The following is a 21,824-nucleotide window of genomic DNA, read 5'->3' as shown; positions in this document are numbered from 1 at the left end:
TTGACTGTCATGGTTTTTCTGGCACATCTGTACATTATGGACAATGTTCAGATTAAGGGAAAGCATAAAGTACAGTGCATCCCCTCCGCATGGGACTAGAATGGAGATGTCTCTTCTCTAGGTCATCGGCGATGTGTTCCATAATCAATGTTCTCACTATAATAATCATAATAATCATAATAATAATACCTTTTATTTGTAACACACTTTTCATTAAAAAAAAATAAAAAAGTATACAAAAAATCTCAGTTATATAATACCTCTCTACCACAACCAGACTGTAACTTAACCCTCTAATTATCTTTTACACTTACTAGAGTCCGTAGCAGCTGTCAGTAGTGTCTATGTGAGTATAAAACACTCTTGTGTGTTTCGGGGACAGCGCCTCCTGTGGAGGGAGAGGGGTGTGCGGCGTCTCAGTGTTATCATGTGTATTTCGTCTCCATGTGTTCCGCTCCGGGCTCGTTCAGGGACAGAGGGGACATGTCTCTACACGCCCCGCCGGGCAGGGGACATTAGTTGCGTGTTTGCTCACTGGAACACGCAGCCTTTCTTGCGTGCCGCTCTGGTTTCCGATGTCCCATCATCTCAGAATTAGAGTTAGAACAAGTGGGACTCTTGAAAAAGCGAAATCCTAATGTTTGTCGTCTGATTAGCCTTGTCGTAGCAGCCGTACACAAACACACACACACACACACAAACGTACCCACAGGGGGCAGTCATGTCATGACATTGTTACTGAAACAGGCCACTAGCAGCTATACACCGCGGACAGCAGTGGCCAGTGTGCTCTTATGTCCAGAGTCATGCCTGTGAGTGTGAGCTGGCCTGGAGCGTTTGGGGAGACGTGACGGGAAACGCTGCCTTCCAGACCTGTGACTTTGTAAGAAAACTCATCCCAGTGAATCTGTGAACACTAAAGAGACAGAGAGACGAGGCGATCGAAAACATCATCTCATCCCAAACTAGCATGGTGATACGCCAAAGTGCCATGGTTGGAGAGAGAGAGAGAGAGAGAGAGAATGATAGAGAGAGAGAGAATGATATATAGAGAGAGAGCGATAGAATGAATGATGGAGAGAAAGAGAGAGAAAGAGATAGAGTGAATGATGGAGAGAGAGAAGGATTGAGAGAGAAAGAGAATGAGAGAGAGGGGGAGAGAGAGAGACTGATGGAGACAGGGGAAGAGAAGGGTGATTATTAAGGGAGGTTATTAAAGGAGCCCATACCCAGCAGCTGTGTCCTGAATCAATCCAAACCTCGTTCCTCCTTTATCCTCTTCCCTCCCTCTCTCCATCTTCCTCTCTCCCTCTCTCTGTCTCCCCCGCCTCTCTATTCTCCCTCTCTTCTCTCTCCTCTCCCCTCCCTCTCTCCCTCTCAATCTCTCCTCTCCCTCTTCTCTCTTCTTCCCTCCCTCTCTCCCTCTCAATCTCTCCCTCTTCTCTCTTCTTCCCTCCCTCTCCCTCTCTCTCTCTCCTCTCCCCTCTCTCCTCTCCCTCTCTCTTCTCATCAGCAGAGGCTGAAGGGGAAGTGGCCCGCTCACTGAGCACATTTATCACAGTGCTGCTTGGCTCAGCTCTGGTCTGCTCTCCTCTGCTCTGGTCTGGTCTGCTCTCCTCTGCTCTGGTCTGGTGGGACTTGGCCTGCCAGGCTCTGGCTCTTCTACTTAGCAAGGCTTAAGGGTAGCAGATGGTTTTACTGTTGCTGTAGCAGTAGCTGTACCTTCCCAGAGAACTTCCCACACGCAGGAGCAAGCACGTTTACGTCTTCGTTGTTTTGATGTGTTGCAGTCAGCCTGTCATTGTCACGTTTGTCATTTCACATGTGATTTACAGTAGGGTCTTGACAACAGCAATCACAGACTTAGGAGCCTGTTTCAAATCACCAGTGATGGGCTCCCCATCGCTGCTGTGTCACATGTACAGTAGGACCTACTGTTATGAAAAAAAGGTTTCATTGTTGATTGCTGTGTTTTGTTTTGTTTTAGACCTTGGGCAAGATATCTGTTACAGAGCTATCATTTGCATACTGTACAGTGTCTGCCATTGTGACCATTCTGAAGAGACCTCAGCTGTGCTACTCTGTAAATATTTTCATCTAAGTTATCTCCGCCAACTGACACACGATGAGCAACAGAGATTGATGTTGTGATAAATACCTGCTCTTGTGTTTTTCCTTGTCTAATCGGTACAGTGGGGCTGGCTTTGCTCAAAGTTAACACATGCCATCACACCCGTCACCGAAAACATGAACTCTCGCCCTGCCGCTGTGGCTGGGAGGAGGTAAAACGCCTTTTAGTCCCTCGCTGAGATGTGAGGACCCCATGGAACAGCCAGCCTCCCTCCTCCCAGGAAGATGGAAGCCAGAGCCAATTATCTCCTCTGCTGACCTGGAGGAGCTGGCTGGGATCTGGTGTTTACTGCCTAGTACGTCTTATTACTGCAGCTTCCTGCTCTGTCTGCGTGGCGTGTGGCAGCACTTCAGAAGAGGGACAGAAGAAACGCTGCTCCTTTGTGTCTGTAGAGATCAGAAGCTTCATCAAAGATGCCAAATTTGCAATTTTTGCACAAGCAGTCTCCCGTTCTCTTGTGTCTTACTTTTTACTAAACTCACTGAGTTTCATGAAATTCAGTCAGGTAGCTTTTGTGTAATCCTTGTTCTAAAGATGAGTGGAGGTGAATGGCCAGCCATGTTTGGGCACGCACACGCATACAGGCTTAAGGTTTACATTTTTGGGGTGGATTCGAATGACGGGTCAGGTCCACGGGCCGCCCAAACACAGCCGGGCTGGCCATTCACCTCTGTTCATTTTTTGGTACTAGGATGATGCCAAAACTACCAGGGCTGAGTTTCCCAGAGGCATCATAGCGCTACGTTCATCGTAGCGCTACGATGAACGCCGTAGCTTACGATGAACGTAGCGCTACGATGCCTCTGGGAAACTCAGCCCAGACTGCTTTTCATGAAGCTCAGTGGAGGGGTGTAGCACGGGCCAATTTAGAACCCATTCAGTTTTGGCATGCATAGAGCAACGGAATGCATCAGGGGCGGAGGTCTGAGCACCATTTCTAGTTTTTGACGTTTTAATGTGCGCCTGTGTGTGTCTCCTGGAGCCATCTATTACAGCCATAGTGGAAGACAAGATGTCAGGCAGGATCATTAAAATGAGAGTACTGTATACGGCAGTATGCCATGTGACCTTTTATGAAATTCATATATTTTAAACACCATAACTCTAGTGAGAAATGTCTTACAGTTTGCATCGTCTGCTCATCAAAGACTACTGTATACCGTATTTATGACTTATAAAAAAATAAATACAGCACAGTGATATGGGATGCGTGTCCCCAGGTTCTAAACCAGGCGTGGTGCTCCTGTGGGGCTGGGCAGACAATCAAAGGCTCATCTCTGATTAAAATTTCAGGTTTATCCTATTAAATAATGATCAGCCACCAAGTTGGTAGTCAGTGCAGAGCTTCAAACAGGGCGATGTGTAGAGACATGTGATTTAAGGTAGGTTTCTATCCCTTTGATTTGACAGTCCTTTGTAGATTATGCACTATACAAAGCCAAAGAAAGTCACCTGTATTTCATTGTCATGTTTCTTTTCATGTTATACCCCACACCAGCAGCACTGTCGCTCTCCTCCCTCTGACAAGTACTGGGAAACACATCCCCCTCTCTCTCTCTCTCTCTCTCTACCTCTCTCTTTCTCTCTCTCTCTCTCTCTCTCTCTCTCTCTCTCTCTCTACCTCTCTCCCTCTGTCTCGGCCTCCTTCTCTACCTTTCTCCCTCTCTTCCTTTATCTCTATCTATTCTCTATCTATTCTTATTCTCTCTATCTGTGTGCCTCGTTCTCTTTGTCTCACTCCCCCTCTCTCTCTCTCTCTCTCTCTCTCTCTACCTCTCTCACTCTCTCTACCTCCTTCTCTACCTTTCTCCCTCTCTTCTTTTATTTCTATCTATTCTTATTCTCTCTATCTGTCTCCCTCGTTCTCTTTGTCTCAGTCTCTCTGTTTCTCTCTCTCTCTCTCTCTCTCACACACACACACACACACACACACACACACACACACAGAGACACACACAGCTTGCTACTGAAATAGACACAGTGCTGCCTGTCACTCACAGTAGGATGCTTTACATCTTTCCTACCCCAACAGGATACTGCCCCAGCGCCCCTCCCCCCCCCCCCCCCCACACACACACACCGCTGTGTGTGTGAAGTGGCGATGGGCGTTTAACAGCAGCAGGAGCCCAGGAGACCGTCCACTTCATAATGACCTCAGAGCTGATATCACGCTCAGCTGCTCCGGTCCAGGCTGACCCACCAGGGGACCCGCCACGGCCCAGGGCTCTGCTTCCTACCATGTCCTCCTCCATGCTGTGTGTGTGTGAGAGAGAGAGACAGAGAGAGAGTTTGTGTGTGTGTGTGAGAGAGAGAAACAGAGAAACAGAGACAGAGCGTGTGTGTGTGTGAGAGAGAGAGAAACAGAGACAGAGCGTGTGTGTGTGTGTGTGTGTGTGAGAGAGAGAGAGACAGAGAAACAGAGAGAGTGTGTGTGTGTGTGTGTGTGTGTGTGTGTGTGTGTGTGTGAAAGAGAGAAACAAACAGAGACAGAGTGTGTGTGTGTGTGTGTGTGTGTGTGAAAGAGAGAAACAAACAGAGACAGAGCGTGTGTTTGTGTGTGTGTGTGTGAGAGAGAGAAACAGAGACAGAGCGTGTGTGTGAGAGAGAGAAACAGAGAGAGCGTGTGTGTGAGAGAGAGAAACAGATAAAACAGACAGAGCGTGTGTGTGTGAGAGAGAGAGAGAGAGAAACAGACAGAGAGAAACAGTGTGGATGTGTGTGTGTAAGAAAGAGAGAGACAGAGAGAGAGTGTGTGTGGTGTGTGTACACTAGCTCCAGTGGATAAATAACAGCAGTATATTGTTATTATACAGTCCTGTATATTGCTATGAACCTTGGTGGATTCATCTGCTTGCAGGTTTTATTGGCCAGGGAGATACATAACTAGAACGCAGTTGACAGAAAACAAATCCCAACTACCTTTGTGGACATGAAATGTGTGCACTGTGGGAGAAGGCTAGTGAATGACCTGCACCCAGGGCCTATGGAGTCAAAATGAGGCCAGAAAGCATTGTAAACGTAAGTGAAGTATTGTAAACGTAAGTGAGGTATTGTAAACAAAAAAATATGAATTGTAAATGTAAGTGAAGTATTGTAAACGTAAGTGAAGTATTGTAAACAAAAAATATATAAATAATCACTTAATTATTAAAAAATAAAATAAAAATTGCATTTACGATACTTTTTTGCGTTTACAAAACCTTTTCTGCGTTTACAACACTTTTCTGCCTTTACAATACTTTTTCTGCGTTTACAAAACTTTCTTGCGCTGCAAAACATTCTGGCCTCTCTTTGACGTGGGGGCGGGGTTAGATGAGTGGCGTGTCCAGAGAGGAAGAGGCGGGGTTTCGGGATGCCCACCGCCATATATAAATCAAAACCATAGAAGAAGTCCAAAAAACCTTGAGCAGCGCTCATATGGCGGTGGGCATCCCGAAACTCCGCCTCTTCCTCTCTGGACACGCCACTCATCTAGCCCCGCCCCCACGTCAAAGAGAGGCCAGAATGTTTTGCAGCGCAAGAAATGTTTTGTAAACGCAGAAAAAGTATTGTAAAGGCAGAAAAGATTTGTAAATGCAGAAAAGGTTTTGTAAACGCAAAAAAGTATTGTAAATGCAATTTTTATTTTATTTTTTAATAATTAAGTAATAATTTATATATTTTTTGTTTACAATACTTCACTTACGTTGACAATACTTCACTTACGTTTACAATACTTCACTTACGTTTACAATTCATGTTTTTGTTTACAATACTTCACTTACGTTTACAATGCTTTCTGGCCTCATTTTGACTCCATAAGGGCCGGCTCTAGACTTTTGGAGGCCCCAGGTGAAATTTTAAGTGGAGGCCCCCCTTTTGAGCTAAATCCTACTCACCATCAAGCAATAAACACTGAGGTGCCATCATCATCCCATCATCAGGTAACGATAGGCTATCAGCAGCAGCAATGATGCACTTGAGTATGACGTTTGGTTCTGGGCCTCGGCCAATTAGATAAATCAGTTTCAGGGGTGGGGATTGTGAAGTCTGTGATTGGCTGGAGGCATTTGACTCTTCCACCTATAGGAGACGCCAGCCTTGCCTGCACCTGTGTAAAGATAACATTATCATCTATTATCTAAAAGGAAGTAGCTTATCATGGTAACATTAGTGTCATAACATAAAACAGGTTTGGTTCCGGGATGCTGAGATTACAATGTCATTTTGTCATTTAATTTCATTAAAATAACTTGAATGTACAGTAGCACGGTTCAAGATGTTTGCTGGGCTTCAGGGGAGAAGAGCAGGCCTTCTCGTCTGATAGAGTAGCCTGGCTCCCTGGCCAAGCAGCGCAGTCCCCCCCCCCGGCTTCCTCCTGTGACTGCATGGCCGATTCACTCTTCCCCAGCTTCCTGTTTGCCTGTGTGACGAGGGGACAGTCAGTCAGTCTCCCCCAGCTTCCTGTTTGCCTGTGTGACGAGGGGACAGTCAGTCAGTCTCCCCCAGCTTCCTGTTTGCCTGTGTGACGAGGGGACAGTCGAACACTCTCCCCCAGCTTCCTGTTTGCCTGTGTGACGAGGGGACAGTCAGTCAGTCTCCCCCAGCTTCCTGTTTGCCTGTGTGACGAGGGGACAGTCAGTGCATGTAGACGGAGAGGCCCTGACTAGTCTGGCTAGCGCGGTTGCTGTGGAAACGCAGACAGACGCTCCGCACGGGGTTCTGGGTGGCGTCCGCGGAGGCGGCAGGAGAACTCGGGCCGGCGTTTCAGCTGAGCTCTAGGAGGTTACAGGGCCGGCGTTTCAGCTGAGCTCTAGGAGGTTACAGGGCCGGCGTTTCAGCTGAGCTCTAGGAGGTTACCGGGCCGGCGTTTCAGCTGAGCTCTAGGAGGTTACCGGGCCGCACCAGAGGGAGCGTCCAATCAGGAAGAGCCGCCAACGCTGCTCGCTGCCCCCCCCCTCCGTTCCAAAGTGTTATACTGTCGCTGTTAAAACGCACTCTGCGAAATCAAACCCAGCGAGGCATTCATTCGGTACATTTATATGCAATGGCCGTATGGGCTCATTTGAATTTTTGTGGTGCGCCGCGTCCACGTCGAGAGAAAGCCTTTGCCGTTTTTGATGAGTTAGTCTTTCTCCGCAGCTCGGCACTCTAATCCTGTCCCCTCTCCCTTAACGCTGCTGTGGGATTGCTCTCCGGCGCCACGCGGTGGCCTGAACGCGTCAACCCGCCCGTGCTTACGGTTCAGTCTCGATGAAGAACACGGCTTCTTCGGCCGCGCGGACCGTGACAAACCGACTCTGCCTCACATCTCCAGTTAGTGCTGCATTTTCCAAGGACACAGTTAATGAGCTCCAGCCCTAATGTTCTCATTAGACTAAGTGGATTGGTGGAGGCCTTGTCTCTAAGGTCTTGTATTGCACATTCAAGACTGCTTTACTGCCCATCTTCTGTTTAAGTGTCCTCTTTTAGAAGGGAGCAAACATGTGCGTGACTTTGTACGTTACAATAAAAGGTACCAAGCGACCAAGACGAAGAAGAAATGTGACAATGTGCCAAATGTAGAGCAGTAAAGCCTATAGCCCCCCTGTCTTCTTGATGCTATTTTCATCATCACCATGTCCTCACCCATTAAACTTGATGTGTTGAAGTGGTTGTATCATGCGTAGAACCTACTGACATGTGGTTTAAATGTGTTTTTAATATACAGGAAGTGAGTGTGATGGTTGTGGTTCTGTGCCTGTGTGTTGCAGGATGAGCCCAGCTGGGCTGTAGAGCCGGTCTGGCAGGAGGCGTGTTCTGAGGGCGGAAGTGTGGGTCGGCCACCATGAAAGGGTTTGGCGCCGGCCGCAGCCGTCACCTGTCCGACTCGTGCGAGCCGCCGGCGGGCTCCCAGAGGCCCCTGTGCCCCCTGACCGGCGACCCCCGCGGCTTCCTGCTGAGCCCCACCGCCGGCCACTACGGCACCCTGGACCCCCACGTGCACCGCTTCCCCCCGTCCGCCGGCCCCGCCCACCCCCTGCCCCTCTTCCTGCCCCCGGACTGCCTGCTGCCCCTGGGCCCGGCGGCGAACAGCGCCGCCTTCTCCCGGCTGCCCCTCGGCGCCCAGGCGGAGCGGGAGCCGCCAGAGAGCTGCCCCCCCCGGGGTTACGGCGTGGCAGGGGGCAGCAGGGCGGGACCCGTGTCCCTGGGCTCGGGTCTGGGTCTGGGCCTGGGCCTGGGCGGTGGCGGGGGCATCCCCATGATCACCAGCGGCTCGGCCACCATATCGTCCTCGGCGGCGGCGGCGGCCAGGGCTAACAGGCTGCCCTGCGGCCTGCTGGACCAGCTGGAGAGGCACCTCCCCCTGCAGCGAGACGGCTTCAGCACGCTACAGTTCCACCGGCGCAGCCGCGTGTCCAAGCAGCGCAGCGAGAGCCCCGGACGCATCCGACACCTGGTGCACTCCGTCCAGAAGCTCTTCGCCAAGTCCCAGTCCCTGGAGAGCTCGGCGGCGGCGAAGGGTGCGACGGGGGCAGGGGGAGGAGGAGGAGGAGGAGGAGGAGGAGGAGGGGAGGACGGAACCAGACAGACCCGCAGGAGCAAGAGCAAAGACAGGGCCAAGACCGAGGGGCCCCGGCAGAGGCCCCGGCCCAACGCCCTGGGGCTCTGGGGCTCGGACGACGCGCTGGACAGCGACACCGCCGCCGCCGGCAAGGCGGGCACCGTGGCCGTGGCCTACCGCAACCCCCTGAGCATGATGACCCTGGGCAGGGCGGTGTCGGACAGCCAGGCCGCGCCCACCAGACACATACCGCACGGCTACAACACCATCTCCGCCCACCACCACCACCACCACCACACCCTCAAGACCTCCAAGAGCAGCGGGGACCTGAAGTACCTGGCGTGCCCCGCGGCGCTTGCTGGGCCCCTGGGGGGAGGGGGGGGAGGAGGAGGAGGGGGGGGGGAGGCGGGGGGGGTGGGCAGGCCAGGCACGCTGGTGAAGAGGGGCTCCTGGTCCACGCTGACCCTCAGCCAGGCCAGGCAGGTGCTGCAGAAGGGGTCCGCTACGGTCAACAGGACGCTGCTCAAGTCCAAGTCGTGTCACCAGGACCTGGCGTGTCAGTACCTTCAGGTAGGAGGGAGACGGAGCAGCGCTCTCATCAGCACCACCGTCCACTGTCAGAGTCGCGGTCAATGCTATCTGTTACTTTCCTGAACTGACTTGACCCATATTGACCTATATTCTATGTTCTATATTCTAACCAGGGTGTGTGTGTGTTGAGAGAGTCTAACCAGGGTGTGTGTGTGTGTGTGTGTGTGTGTGTGTGTTGAAATACTGTGTATTGTATTTAAATGTTGTTTTATGCTGTGTTGAAATCTTATTGCTGCTACTGTGTTATGCACTTTTAACGTCACTTACTGTACAGTATGTCATTTGAAATGTTATTTCTGTTGTTGTTACTTGAAACTCTGCAGCTGTCTTGGCCAGGGCTCCTTCATAACAGAGATCACAATCTTAACAGGAACTCCCTGCTAAAATAAAGGTGAATTCTTTTTTAACATTTTCAATTGAAGTCCAATCGGGGTGTGTGTGGCGGCGTCCTGCAGGTGCCCGCGGGGGACTGGAGCGCCACGCTGGGCCGGGGCCGAGCCGGGGAGCCCCAGATCCCCTGCCGGAGGATGCGCAGCGGCAGCTACGTGAAAGCCATGGGCGACCTGGAGGACAGCGAGGACTCGGAGGGCAGCCCCAAGCCCTCGCCCAAGAGCGCCGCCCGCCGCCAGAGCTACCTGAAGGCCACCCAGCTGTCCCTGAGCGAGCAGCAGGCGCCGCCGTTGCCGCCGCCACCGCCGCACAAGTGAGTCACGCCCCGCCGGACCTCTCTCCGCACCGCGTTCACACCGGGCCGGCGCTGGAGAAAGATCTGGACTCGTTCCCGTTCGGGATGGACGGGGGGAGCGCTGTATTTCTTTACACCAATCACAATTGATTGATTCTTTTATGCACATTGGGTGTCCTGAAAGGCGTCCTTAAATAAAATGCCACTGATTGGGCAGTAGTGAACGAATGACAAGGCTTATCCCCAAAACCCACTAACGTTGAGTCAGACTGCCCAGACAGCAGTGTTCTGCTCCGCATCAGACTGGAGTACAACAACGCTAAAGCCTCATTCAAACTCATTAATTTGCCGTAAATCAAATCAAATCAAACTTTATTTGTATAGCGCATTTCATACACAGAGGCAACACAATGCGCTTTATAGAGAGCAATATTCCAGAGGGAAGCTGTAAAACAAATCAACCCAGATCGCTACCACAAATGGACAGCAGGTGGCACAATCCCATCAATGTCACTATTCTCATACTTGGAATTCAGTCAATTCCCAAGAAATCCAGCTAGTGTACTTCACCTTTATAACTAATCTTCAAATCTTCATCAAGATTCTGTTCCCTGATAGCGAAGGGAAACACTCAGTCAAATAACAATATGACCGTTACGGGTTATGGTGGGGAAAAAGTGAACTGTTTTGTGTCCTGTGTTTTGGTACCCCCTGCCCGCCCCCCCGCCCCCGGGGACAGGCCTCGCGGCTGCGGTCCGGTGCAGCAGGACTGTCCCTGGCCGGTGCTAGGGAGCGCCTGCTCTATGCAGCACCTGAGGTCAGTGTGAGGGAGGCGTCCGGCGCTCCTCCTGCCACCTGCATCTTCCTTGCACTGCGATGCCTTGTCACGTCTAGCCTGCCCAGTGCTTTCTCCTCCTGCCCCCCCCCACCTCCCTCCCCTGGAAGCAGGTGCTCCGTGGTGTGTTGATACCACAGTCTCTGCCCCCCACCCCCACCCCCCCACCCCTAGCCCCTCAATACCCAGCCGCACTAACAGGTGTCTTTACCACACAGAACAGAGGAAATCTCTCTCTTTAGAATGTGATCTGAGGGATCAGAAAGCCCAAAACAACAACAACAAAAACAAAAACAACAACAACAACTGTTGAATTCTGATATTCGTACTTTTGTTTTGAAACCAACAATATCAAATGTTTCGTCCGCACTGTACTTCAACTGTTTTTGTTGTTGTTGAAAGAGTTGGGACGTGTGGGAGTTAGGTGTGATGATCCTCTGGTTGCCATGTACCTCTGAACCAGACACTGACTTCAGTTGCTGCCTGGTTAGTTTAGTTTGATCAAACTAAACCACAAGGCAAGTATCAGTAAGTATTAGGCCTAGACTGTGGTTCAAAGGTAGATGGCAATCAGAGGATCAGCACACCATGTCCTAGCTCTGTCCCACGTCGCTCTGGGGGACTTCAGACTCTAATTCAGCTCCTCTACCCCCATCAGCTGTCTCCCTTCCCTGAGAGAGCTGGCCACCAACCGGAGCCTGGACAACCTGGACTGCCTGGTGAGCCCGGGGGAGCCCCCCATGCACCACTGGGACAACGACTTCAACCAGAGCTTCGCCGCACTGGGCAGAGGCATGGCTAGGGGACAGGTATGTACAGGACACTCCTATCAGCGTCTCAGAGAGACCTGGCCGCTCCCACAAGAACCCCCACAGGGACCCCCACAGGAACACCCACAGGGACATCCGGTTGTTTCAACATGCCCCGCTCCTCTCCCCCGTCTTACTGACACAGCGTTCCTATTGGTCCGTCAGATCCATTTTTGTCTGACCTTTTTTTGACTGATCTGCAGGAGGCTGTTACCGCAGCGCCCACGCTTTCATTCCTGCTCCTCAGGGGAAAATCAGTAACATACAGAACCAGGAAATCATGCGCTGCGTTTGTCTGCTCAGTGTGTTGTGTTAACTTCTCACTGAGATGTGTACACACACAGGTATTCCTATTTCAGCAAATGACAAGACAAGCAGACACGTTGTAGACAGACACATGGAGCCGTTTCTCAGGAGTGAAAACGTACAGTACATGTAGAATAAGAGATGATTATGACCTGAGCCCACAGATAAGCAATACTTACAGTGTGTGTCAGGATGGCCACATAGTCAAATGATTTTCTAATTTCATTTTTTCCCCTGTAAATACATAATGTAAAAACAATCCACACATTAGATAGGTTATTTCCAGTTTCTGTTGTGTCGGCAAATATCAGCATATAGCCTACTTGAAATGACTCGCAGCAATAGCCTACAATAAAGTGCAAAAAATCAAGGGCTTTCAAGGATATTAAATATCTAATATTATCTAATAATAGGCTAACAAATACACAATTTAAACAAATAAACAACTGACAAGCCGACCCATTTGCATCACACTATAAACAATGAATACTTAATATAAGTTTTAAAAGAAATTGCCTCTGGCAAAGGAAGTCTATTTCCAGCGTCTGTTTATGAAAACAAAATAGTCTGTTCTGACCCAGAACCCCAAAACCTGTTCTAAAGTAGAAAGAGAATTAAACTTTTTACGATGGGACAGGGAAATAGACCTAAAGGAAAGAATTGTGCTCATAATTTTGTGGGTGCAAACGTTATTGTGACTCAGCAGCAAACCGTCAAAATGTTAGACAGACAAAAATAGTGTAATAGTTGTGAGTATGAATTGTATTGCAGAAATAACCACCAAGGGAGAGTGCTGGCTGCTTTAGTGATGTGTCTATAAGTGCACAGATCATCAAAATACTGTATAGCCTACATGCTGCAGACAATATGCACTCTCTATTCATTCAAATATTATTGACTCTTACAATATGAAACAAAGTGGCACATTGAGTTATAGGAAGGTACATGGTGTTATTACAGTCAGTGTACTTTTTCAGCATGAGGTAGGCTACTCAATGCTGCATGTTGAAGGAATAAGCAGTTTACATGACTATTCAACATTCATTTGATATGAACTCAATGTTGGAATGGCCGATTAACGCATCCCTATAAACGATTAAAGGTATTAACGCTCCCTATAAACTATTAAAGGCATTTGACTATTTCAATGGCATTAACACATATGTAAAGTAGTATTTACAGGACAATATGACCCATTATAAGCTATCCAATGTATCCATCATGCTAAGCAATCAAATTGAATTGCGACAATAGCCTGGCACGGCTCTGGAATGGCACGGCTCTGGAATGGCACGGCCTGGCACGGCTCTGGAATGGCACGGCCTAGTCCATCGCGGGAATAACTTGGATGAATGGCACGTCTTTGGGGGGAAACCATTAAACGTGGAACGACCCTGCAGAAACAGAAAACATCTATTAGCTTCACAGTAAACTGGGACATTTGCATGAATCTAATCCTGAGGAGTTTCTGTCTGTGGCGAGGTCAGTAGACTCACTAATAATGTGAGTCTACTTAACACATAATGTTACAGATGACAGCCATGTAATCAAGTTATCCACCTCCCCCAGGAAGTAGTTATTGTTATTAAATATAATGTTTAATGGATTTAATTTAGTTCAAGTCAAGATGAAAAGGGAATCAATCATTTTACATGACAAAGTTTTGAAAGAGCGTTGATGGCCTATGAGCAAAATATCTAATAGTAGATGAGCAGCAAACTTTGACACAACTCTGTCCCCACACCGGGGTGAAAGGTCGTCTCTGCAGGATGAACAAACAGAGACTGCTTCTCTGCCTCCTCCAGATCATCCTGACTGGTGTGAGGTGTGACAGGCTATTATTGCCACCCCGTCTCTCTGCTGCTGTTTAAACAGTGAAATAGCCCTTTATCACAGGGTCAACGTTGGAGATCAACGTTGACTCAGCTGGAATCTCTACCAGACCTGCTGGTTCCCTGGCTTTGGCTCCAGTATGATTTGCTTGTATTGGAGGATCGGCAGATGTGGTAATGTGTTGAATATCTCCAACAACAAAAGCAAGATGAAGAACATGATCAAAGACTTCAAAATTCACAAAAATCTTCAATGATGTATTATTACTTTCAGAACAAAGCGTAGCTACTCTATTCTTGGAGACTTACTTATTAGGGGCCAGGCAGCGTAGCTGCCGGAACCCTATTGTATTTGCCTATATTATTAGGGGCCAAGCCCCGAAGGGGCGAAGACCCTATTGTTATTGGTAGTGTTATTATTATTCTTTTTCCGCCATGGGAGCCTATGCCAGGCCCTATAGCCGATTGGTAACTTTTTACGAAACTTTGCAAGATGGTAGAGGCTTATGGCCCAAAGCCATGGAGCAAGTCTCACATTGATTGGCCAAAAGGGGGCGCTATAGCAGCCGACTGAAGTTGCGAACTTTGAACAGGCATATCTCAGGCCCCATTTAACCTACAGACATGACACTTTGCACACATATGTCTCTCCTCATGATGAACAAATTTGCCTCAAGGACCCATAACTTCCGGTTATATAGATTTTCCGCCATTTTGAATTTTTTGAAAAATGCTTAAAATCTATCTTCTCCTAGAGACTTTGACCAATCTGCATGAAATCCGTTACACACAATCTAGGGAACGATATCTAAAATTCCATCTCGGCAAAAGTTTAAAAAGTTAAATTTAACAGCAACTATGAGCCAATGAAAATGGCATGGGGCGTGGCTTTTCACATAAAGTGGTATACTTTCTTAAGGGTTGTGCAGAACACCACGCCACTTGGTAGACATCTGTGCAGATATAACCTGAGGCGGCCACTGCATTATTGGCCCAATCAAACCAAATGGGGGCGCTAAAGAGCTCATTTTCAGTTTAGGCCTAACCGCCATGCAGAGCTTTCCGAACCACGGTACAGTGTTACCAGGGTATGTCTAATGGTCACTGGAGAAAGAAGAGCCTGATTGGCCACAGGGTGGCGCTATAACAAGACAAAATACATAAAATGGGCTAAAATGCAAACTTTGAATGGTCATATGTCATGCCCCGTTGGAGCTAGAGTCATGCAGCTTTGGAGGCATATATGTCTCATCAGGGTGAACAAATTTGCCTCAAGGAGCCATAACTTCGGATTATGTTAATTTGCAACAATTTTGCATTTTTTGAAAAACACTTGAAATCTATCTCCTCCTAGGAAGTTTTGTCAATCTACATGAAGCACAGTAGATAGAATGTAGCAATGAATATCTAAAGTTCCATCTCGGCATAATTTAGAAAACTTGATGAAAAGAGCCACTATGAGCAATTGAATATTGCAGAGGCTGTGTCTTTTCACAAAAAGGCCTATAACTTCTGAAGGAATGCATGGAACACCACAAAACTTTGTGTTCATACCGACAATGTCAGCCCGAGGCAAAGCCTCCATTACTGGCCAGATTTAACTGAATGGGGGCGCTAGAGAGCTCATTTCCTGTTCAGGCCTAACCGCTTGGATGGTATTTCCGAAAACAGATATAGTAGTACCAGAGCATATCTTGAGGTAACTGAAGAAATATGAAGCAGTTAGGCCAAAGGGTGGCGGTACAACGAGGCAAAATTCTTAAAAGTGGCTTAAACGCAATTGATTGCTGTAGCGCCCCCCGTGGCTAAATGGGGTTCATAATGCTTGTATGGGTAGCTGATGGCATGCTCTACAACTTACTAATTGGGCACAACACTGTCAGATTACATTTTGATGTTTATATAAGCATTGTTGTGCAAAGGGACCCCCATTGCACTTTCATTGTATTTTCATTGCTAGAATTAAACCAATGTGTCGTCTCTTCTTATATGAAGAATGTGCTTGTTTAACTGAAATAATCAAGATCACTACAATTGAATGCATATGGACTCCACTTTAGTTTGACAGTAGTCATTCAGGTCAATTGGATGGACATTACCTTACTTTAACTGTGAGACTTCTTAAACATTACAGACATGTCATTAGTAGCCTTGTAGGCTAGGTTTACTGCAACACATTAAGTGCAAATCTTAGGTAATTGACACAATTCCAATCTCCCAGAAACACTATTATCAGCTATTTTATATATAACATACTTCACAGGAAAAGGGAGAGTAGCCAATTAGACTACAGAATTATACCCAGGGAGAGGGTAGATTATTGATTGTTTTTGAATCTTCTAGATGCTGTAGGGTAGTTCCATTCTTCCCATTTCATCCCGGGAGAGGGTAGTAACTATTAGCCTAGGGAGAGTGGAGTAGTCTATACCATACACATTTCATCTAGGGAAAGGAAATGGTCTATAGCATACATGCTTCATCCAGGGACATCGCAGTAGACCTTAGATTACATAGCCTACTTACACCAAATGTATGGGTAGGAGAGGGGCATTCTTCTGAAAACTGTGAGGTTAAGAGAGAAACAAGAATTGTGATTGTTGTTCACAGATTACTGAATTGTCAAGCTATCCCTGCAGTAATACTTGATTGTTAAGGTGGGTCTCCCAGGCAGATGGAAGGCCGGGAGAATGACCATGTGGGATGTAGACATGCAGAGAAATAGGTCCTAGAAATATGTCCCAAAAAAGAAGAAATGTGTTGAGATGCTTAAAAGGACCTGACACTCACTTGACATCATCAGATGAATTAACTGTGATAGTGGTTGTATGATGATGCTGTTGCATGAATTTAACCTGATGTACCTAGTCAGGCGACAAAGACAGTCACATGCATAGCTCAAATGTGGCTATGGCAGATGCTAGCGATGTTTCTGTTACACAAATGCTATCAGCGTTCATAAAGAATTGATGTGTGTGTACATCTTTAAAGTCTGCTTTAAGACTGGATATTGTGTAGAGCCATTGTAAATGAACTGGCTTTTGTAGGAGTCAGTGTGTGAGAGGCATTTAGTGTAAAATGTGACATAGGTAGAGAGGTGATAGTTGGAGAAGGGTGCAAATGAGATTAAACTAGGGAATGTTATGACAGGTTTGATGGGAAGGTTAGTTGTCCAAAGAGTAACGAGTGCAGTGGTGTGTATTGTATGTGGCATGGGTGACAAACTGGATGGTAGAGTGGTAAAGAGTATCAAGTTTGGATAGTGTACCTTTTGCAGTATATAGCTTACACACTTCAACCAGGGAGAGGGTTTTAGCCTTTAATCTAAACACTTCATCCTGGGAGAGGACAGTAGCCCACAGACTACATAGCCTACTTACACCAAGTGTAGGGGGGGCATTCTTCTGGAAACTGTGAGGTGTAGAGAGAAACAAAAGTTGTGAGTGTTCTTCATAGGTAGCTGAATTATCAAGAAATCCCCGCACTGAGACTTGATGGTAGAGGTGGGCCTTCCAGGCAGATGGAAGGCCTGGAGAATGATCATGTGGCATGTAGACATGCAGAGAAATAGGTTCTAAAACATATGTACCAAAATAGAATGAATGTAATGAGATTCTAAAAAGGACCTGACTCTCACTTGACGCCTTCAGATGAATTGAATGTGAATGCAGTTGTATAATGATGATGATGATGATCATGGTGATGATGATACTGTTGCATGAATTTGACCTGATTCACCTGGTCAGGCGACATAGATGCTCACATGCATAGCTCCAATGTAGCTATGGCGTGTTTTGCTCGTTGGCTTTGATGCGTTCATTGTGCTTGGCCCCGTTATTGCTGCTTGCAGCTATATTTATTATTATTCTCCTTCCACTGAAGTCTAACTTCCCGTGGACAAAAAATCACCAAAATTTGCACATAGCTCCAGTACTATACCCAAAGTCCTCAACCTGCATTGTAGGTCAAAAAACCTGAAGGTGGCGCTACAGCAACAGTCTAAAGTTTAAAACTTTAAAAAATCATAACAAATCAGCCATAGGTGCCATCACTGTAATACCACCACGTGAATGTAGTCCCAAGTGAGACAAAACTTTCATACGCTTTGACCTTGCAGGAATTTTGAAGTCCATCACTCTGATTTCTTCATAAACTGTAAAACCTATCAAACCTATCTCCTCCCACATTTTTTGTTCAATTGACACCAAAATCGATCTACTGTATCTTCAGACTGTCCTCACCAAACGATCCTCACAGATTTTTGAAATATGAAAAATAGAGCCCACAGCACTTCAAAAAGTGTTACTGTTAACAGTTCTGTATAGTTCCTATTAATTCTCGCCAAATCAATGTCTGATCATCCTCATAAAGAGTGACAACATTGGCCACATATCCAAGATGTAGTATGATTTTTTTCAGAATTTTATCTCAAAAATTGAATTTTTAAAAATATGTTTAATTCTGTCCTCTGAAACCAACACTTCATACAGAGAAAACTACATTACCCACAATCCAACGCAAGCTCCACGAATCTGAGACATCGCTGTTGGCAACCCTACCCAACCCCCGCCGAGGATTACAATGACTAAATTGATTGATTGGCAACTGACTGAGTACACAGCTGCTGAAGTTAATGTTCAATTATGAAAAAAAAAAGCTAACAAAACCTGTGACCCACATTTTTCAATCAATTAATACTATAGTTGCTACACTGGATCTTCAAACTGTCATTCACAAACTCATTGACCAGATTATTGAATTATCAAAATTGAGCTTACAATGCATTAAAATGTTTTACTTATTATTATTATACTCCATCTTCCACTGAAGTCTAACTTCCTGTGGACAAAAAATCACAAAAATGTGCACATAGCTCCAGTACTAAACCCAAAGTCCTCAACCTGCATTGTAGGTCAATAAAGCTGAAGGTGGCGCTACAGCAAAAGTCTAAAGTTTAAAACTTTAAAAAATCATAACAAATCAGCCATAGGTGCCATCACAGTAAAACCACCACGTGAATGTAGGCCCAAGTGAGACAAAACTTTCATACACTCTGACCTTGCAGGAATTTTGATTATTATTATTATTCTCCATCTTCCACTGAAGTCTAACTTCCCGTGGACAAAAAATCACCAAGATTTGCACATAGCTCCAGTAGTATACCCAAAGTCCTCAACCTGCATTGTAGGTCAATAAACCTGAAGGTGGCGCTACAGCAACAGTCTAAAGTTTAAAACCTAAAAAAATCATAACAAATCAGCCATAGGTGCTATCACTGTAAAACCACCACGTGAATGTAGGCCCAAGTGAGACAAAACTTTCATACGCTTTGACCTTGCAGGAATTTTGAAGTCCATCACTCTGATTTCTTCATAAACTGTAAAACCTATCAAACCTATCTCCTCCCACATTTTTAGTTCAATTGACACCAAAATTGATCTACTGTATCTTCAGACTGTCCTCACCAAACGATCCTCACAGATTTTTGAAATATGAAAAATTGAGCCCACAGCACATCAAAAAGTTTTACTGTTAACAGTTCTGTATATAGTTCCTATTTATTCTCGCCAAATCAATGGCTGATCATCCTCATAAAAAGTGACAACATTAGCCACATATCCAAGATGTAGTATGATTTTTTTTTAGAATTTTATCTCAAAAATTGAATTTTTTAAAATATGTTTAATTCTGTCCTCTGAAACCAACACTTCATACAGAGAAAACTACGTTACCCATAATCCAACACAAGCTCCACGAATCGGAGACATCGCTGTTGGCAACCCTACCCAACCCCCGCCGAGGATTACAATGACTAAATCGATTGATTGGCAACTGACTGAGTACACAGCTGCTGAAGTTAATGTTCAATTATGAAGAAAAGCAAACAAAACCTGTAAAAATTAATAAACATATCTCATCCAACATTTTTCAATCAATTAACACCACACAACTTGCTACACTGGATCTTCAGACTGTAATTCACAAACTCATTGACCAGATTGTTGAATTATCAAAATCGAGCTTACAACGCATCAAAATGTTTTACAAATGTTTTACGATATGAATGTACAAAATGAACATTGGAATGTCAACTTTCTTGTTGTCCTATTCTCTCGCTTATTGCTCCTAAACTTGTCGGAAATTGCCTGGCCCCGCCTCATCGCTGCGAAGCAGCTTTAATTTATTTTGCATTTTTCGCAAATGCCATTCATTTTTCCCATAGGGGTTTTAGACGCCAATGCTAACCTTTCACCCTACAAGGTGACATCAGACCTCACCTCTCTATGAAGTGGTTTCTCTGTGGCTGCTGCAGCTCCTGGCATGTATAACACTGTGACACTTTGGCCTACTGCCTGCTCTCTTACCTCTGATTAACCATTACACATGGTGATTGGCTGTACACTGATTTTACATTTGTACTAAAAATAAAAAAAAAAAGCTCAAAACTATGATATATCTTCATCATGATCAGTGATTCTGATAAACAAATGCACGTTTGGGTATTGTCTACTGACTCCTGGAGCTGTCATCCTCTGGCGGCAGGGAATGCATCCCCTGGAGTTTATTTGGTGAATCTTAACAGCTCTGTAATATTCCTCACCATCTGGCAGCGAGGCTGCCTCACACCCCGCTCCCACACCCCCACACACACCCCCGCAGCGCGCTGCCTCAAACCGGCCGCCATCGTCTCCCCGCCACTCTCGCAGACAAAAGGGGCGAAGAAGTAGTCCAGAAGTAGTCCCATATCTCCTCCTCAGCCGGGCCCCCGGCGAGTCACACCTGTTCCTCCTTTCAGATGTGTGCGCAGGGCTGTGGCTATGCCATGCCCTGCTGCCAGGCGGAGTCCCAGGCGGTGGAGGCGCTGGACCTGCCCACGCCCACCTGCTTCCGGTCGCGCAGCCACAGCTACCTGCGGGCCATCCAGGCCGGCTGCTCCCAGGACACGGCGTCCATTGACTCGGACTCGCCGCCCCCCACCAGCGCGGGCTGCGCCTACATCTCCAGCTCCAGTGAGTATGCTACTCATGAGAGGAGGGGGGGGGGGGGGGGCGGGGGCAGACGAAGACAATGATTGTGTCACTAATTACGCTCTATTCCACATGGGACATTTCTTTTGACTCTGGGGCTTAGCTCTAATGTGCCTTGCTCTATGGAGCGTGATTTGTGATTAACTGGAGCGACTTCATTTGAATAGTTTTGTATGAGAAAAGCATGTTTCATGTGTGCACTGTCCTTCCTGGATCATTTGGTTTGCATATAAGATACAGCACAGCAGGCTCAACAAGACACACATTGTGTAGCTACAGTTTGTCCATGCCCGTAAGCAGGGAGAGAAGGAACTGAACATGAGGGTATATACTGACAGTCACACAGTCACACACACACATTTGGAATTCAACCAAACATTATCCTTCCAAAACAAACATAAACACAGAATGAGTCGATTAAAGAGAAACATTAAATGTGTGTTTTTTTTTTTTCTTGAATGTGTTTTGTGCAAGTTGCCTACAGTCTACAAGGCTTTATTAGTATGGTGTTGCACTGTTGTAAACACATTCAGGGCTCATAAAAGGCCACTCAGTCAGCAACAATTCCAACGGGTTAAAAGGTTACAGGAGCTGAGTCTGAACATCGTGCAGCTCACTGTGCCATATGAACGCATGAATGCAGGCTTCTTGATGAACAAAGGCAGCCTCTTCCTAGAAGCTTGCCCCAGGCTTGTGGGCTAAGTGAGTAGGTGGTAAAAGGGGACTGCGTGCTTGACATATTCTAGCTGAATGAGATGGGTGTTTGAAAAATCTCTTTTGGATGATAATGTTAACTTACAGTTTGGTTATAAATTATAATCAGCTGTTTGATGACTATGGACAAGAAATAATCAGTGAAATAATAACACAGATGCTAGTTTACAGTTTCTCATATGTGTCTCAGGGACCAAGGTTTGTCATGTTGACATATAATAATTATTTGGAAGCTCAATGTGTTTTACTTGGGTGGGACAAATAAATATTATGATTTTGAAAAAGTTTGCTCATACGGTGCGGTGCCGGTCGGATGAGCAGAGCCAGCTCCCTCTTTGTGAGATGGTCCGGGCGCTGCTTTCGGTGTGCCAAA

The 21,824-nt window shown here is 46.6% G+C and overlaps 1 protein-coding gene across 1 annotated transcript in view; it reads left to right on the top strand.

The window, feature by feature from the left end:
- Positions 1 to 8,351: 8,351 nt before the first annotated feature.
- LOC311329775 (disks large-associated protein 4-like) overlaps positions 8,352 to 21,824 on the top strand; it is a gene marked incomplete at its 5' end in the record, with an annotated part of 28,871 nt that continues 15,398 nt past the window's right edge. The window contains 4 exons of the mRNA XM_084461690.1: positions 8,352 to 9,263; positions 9,701 to 9,948; positions 11,424 to 11,574; positions 20,506 to 20,719. Of these exons, the coding sequence (XP_084317816.1) occupies positions 8,352 to 9,263; positions 9,701 to 9,948; positions 11,424 to 11,574; positions 20,506 to 20,719 (1,525 nt within the window). The remainder of the gene's footprint in view (positions 9,264 to 9,700; positions 9,949 to 11,423; positions 11,575 to 20,505; positions 20,720 to 21,824) is intronic.

This window comes from Borostomias antarcticus (genome assembly GCF_949987555.1).
Source record: "Borostomias antarcticus genome assembly, chromosome: 3".
Classification (NCBI taxonomy): Eukaryota; Metazoa; Chordata; class Actinopteri; order Stomiiformes; family Stomiidae; genus Borostomias; species Borostomias antarcticus.
This window is presented reverse-complemented; position numbering and strand designations above follow the sequence as displayed.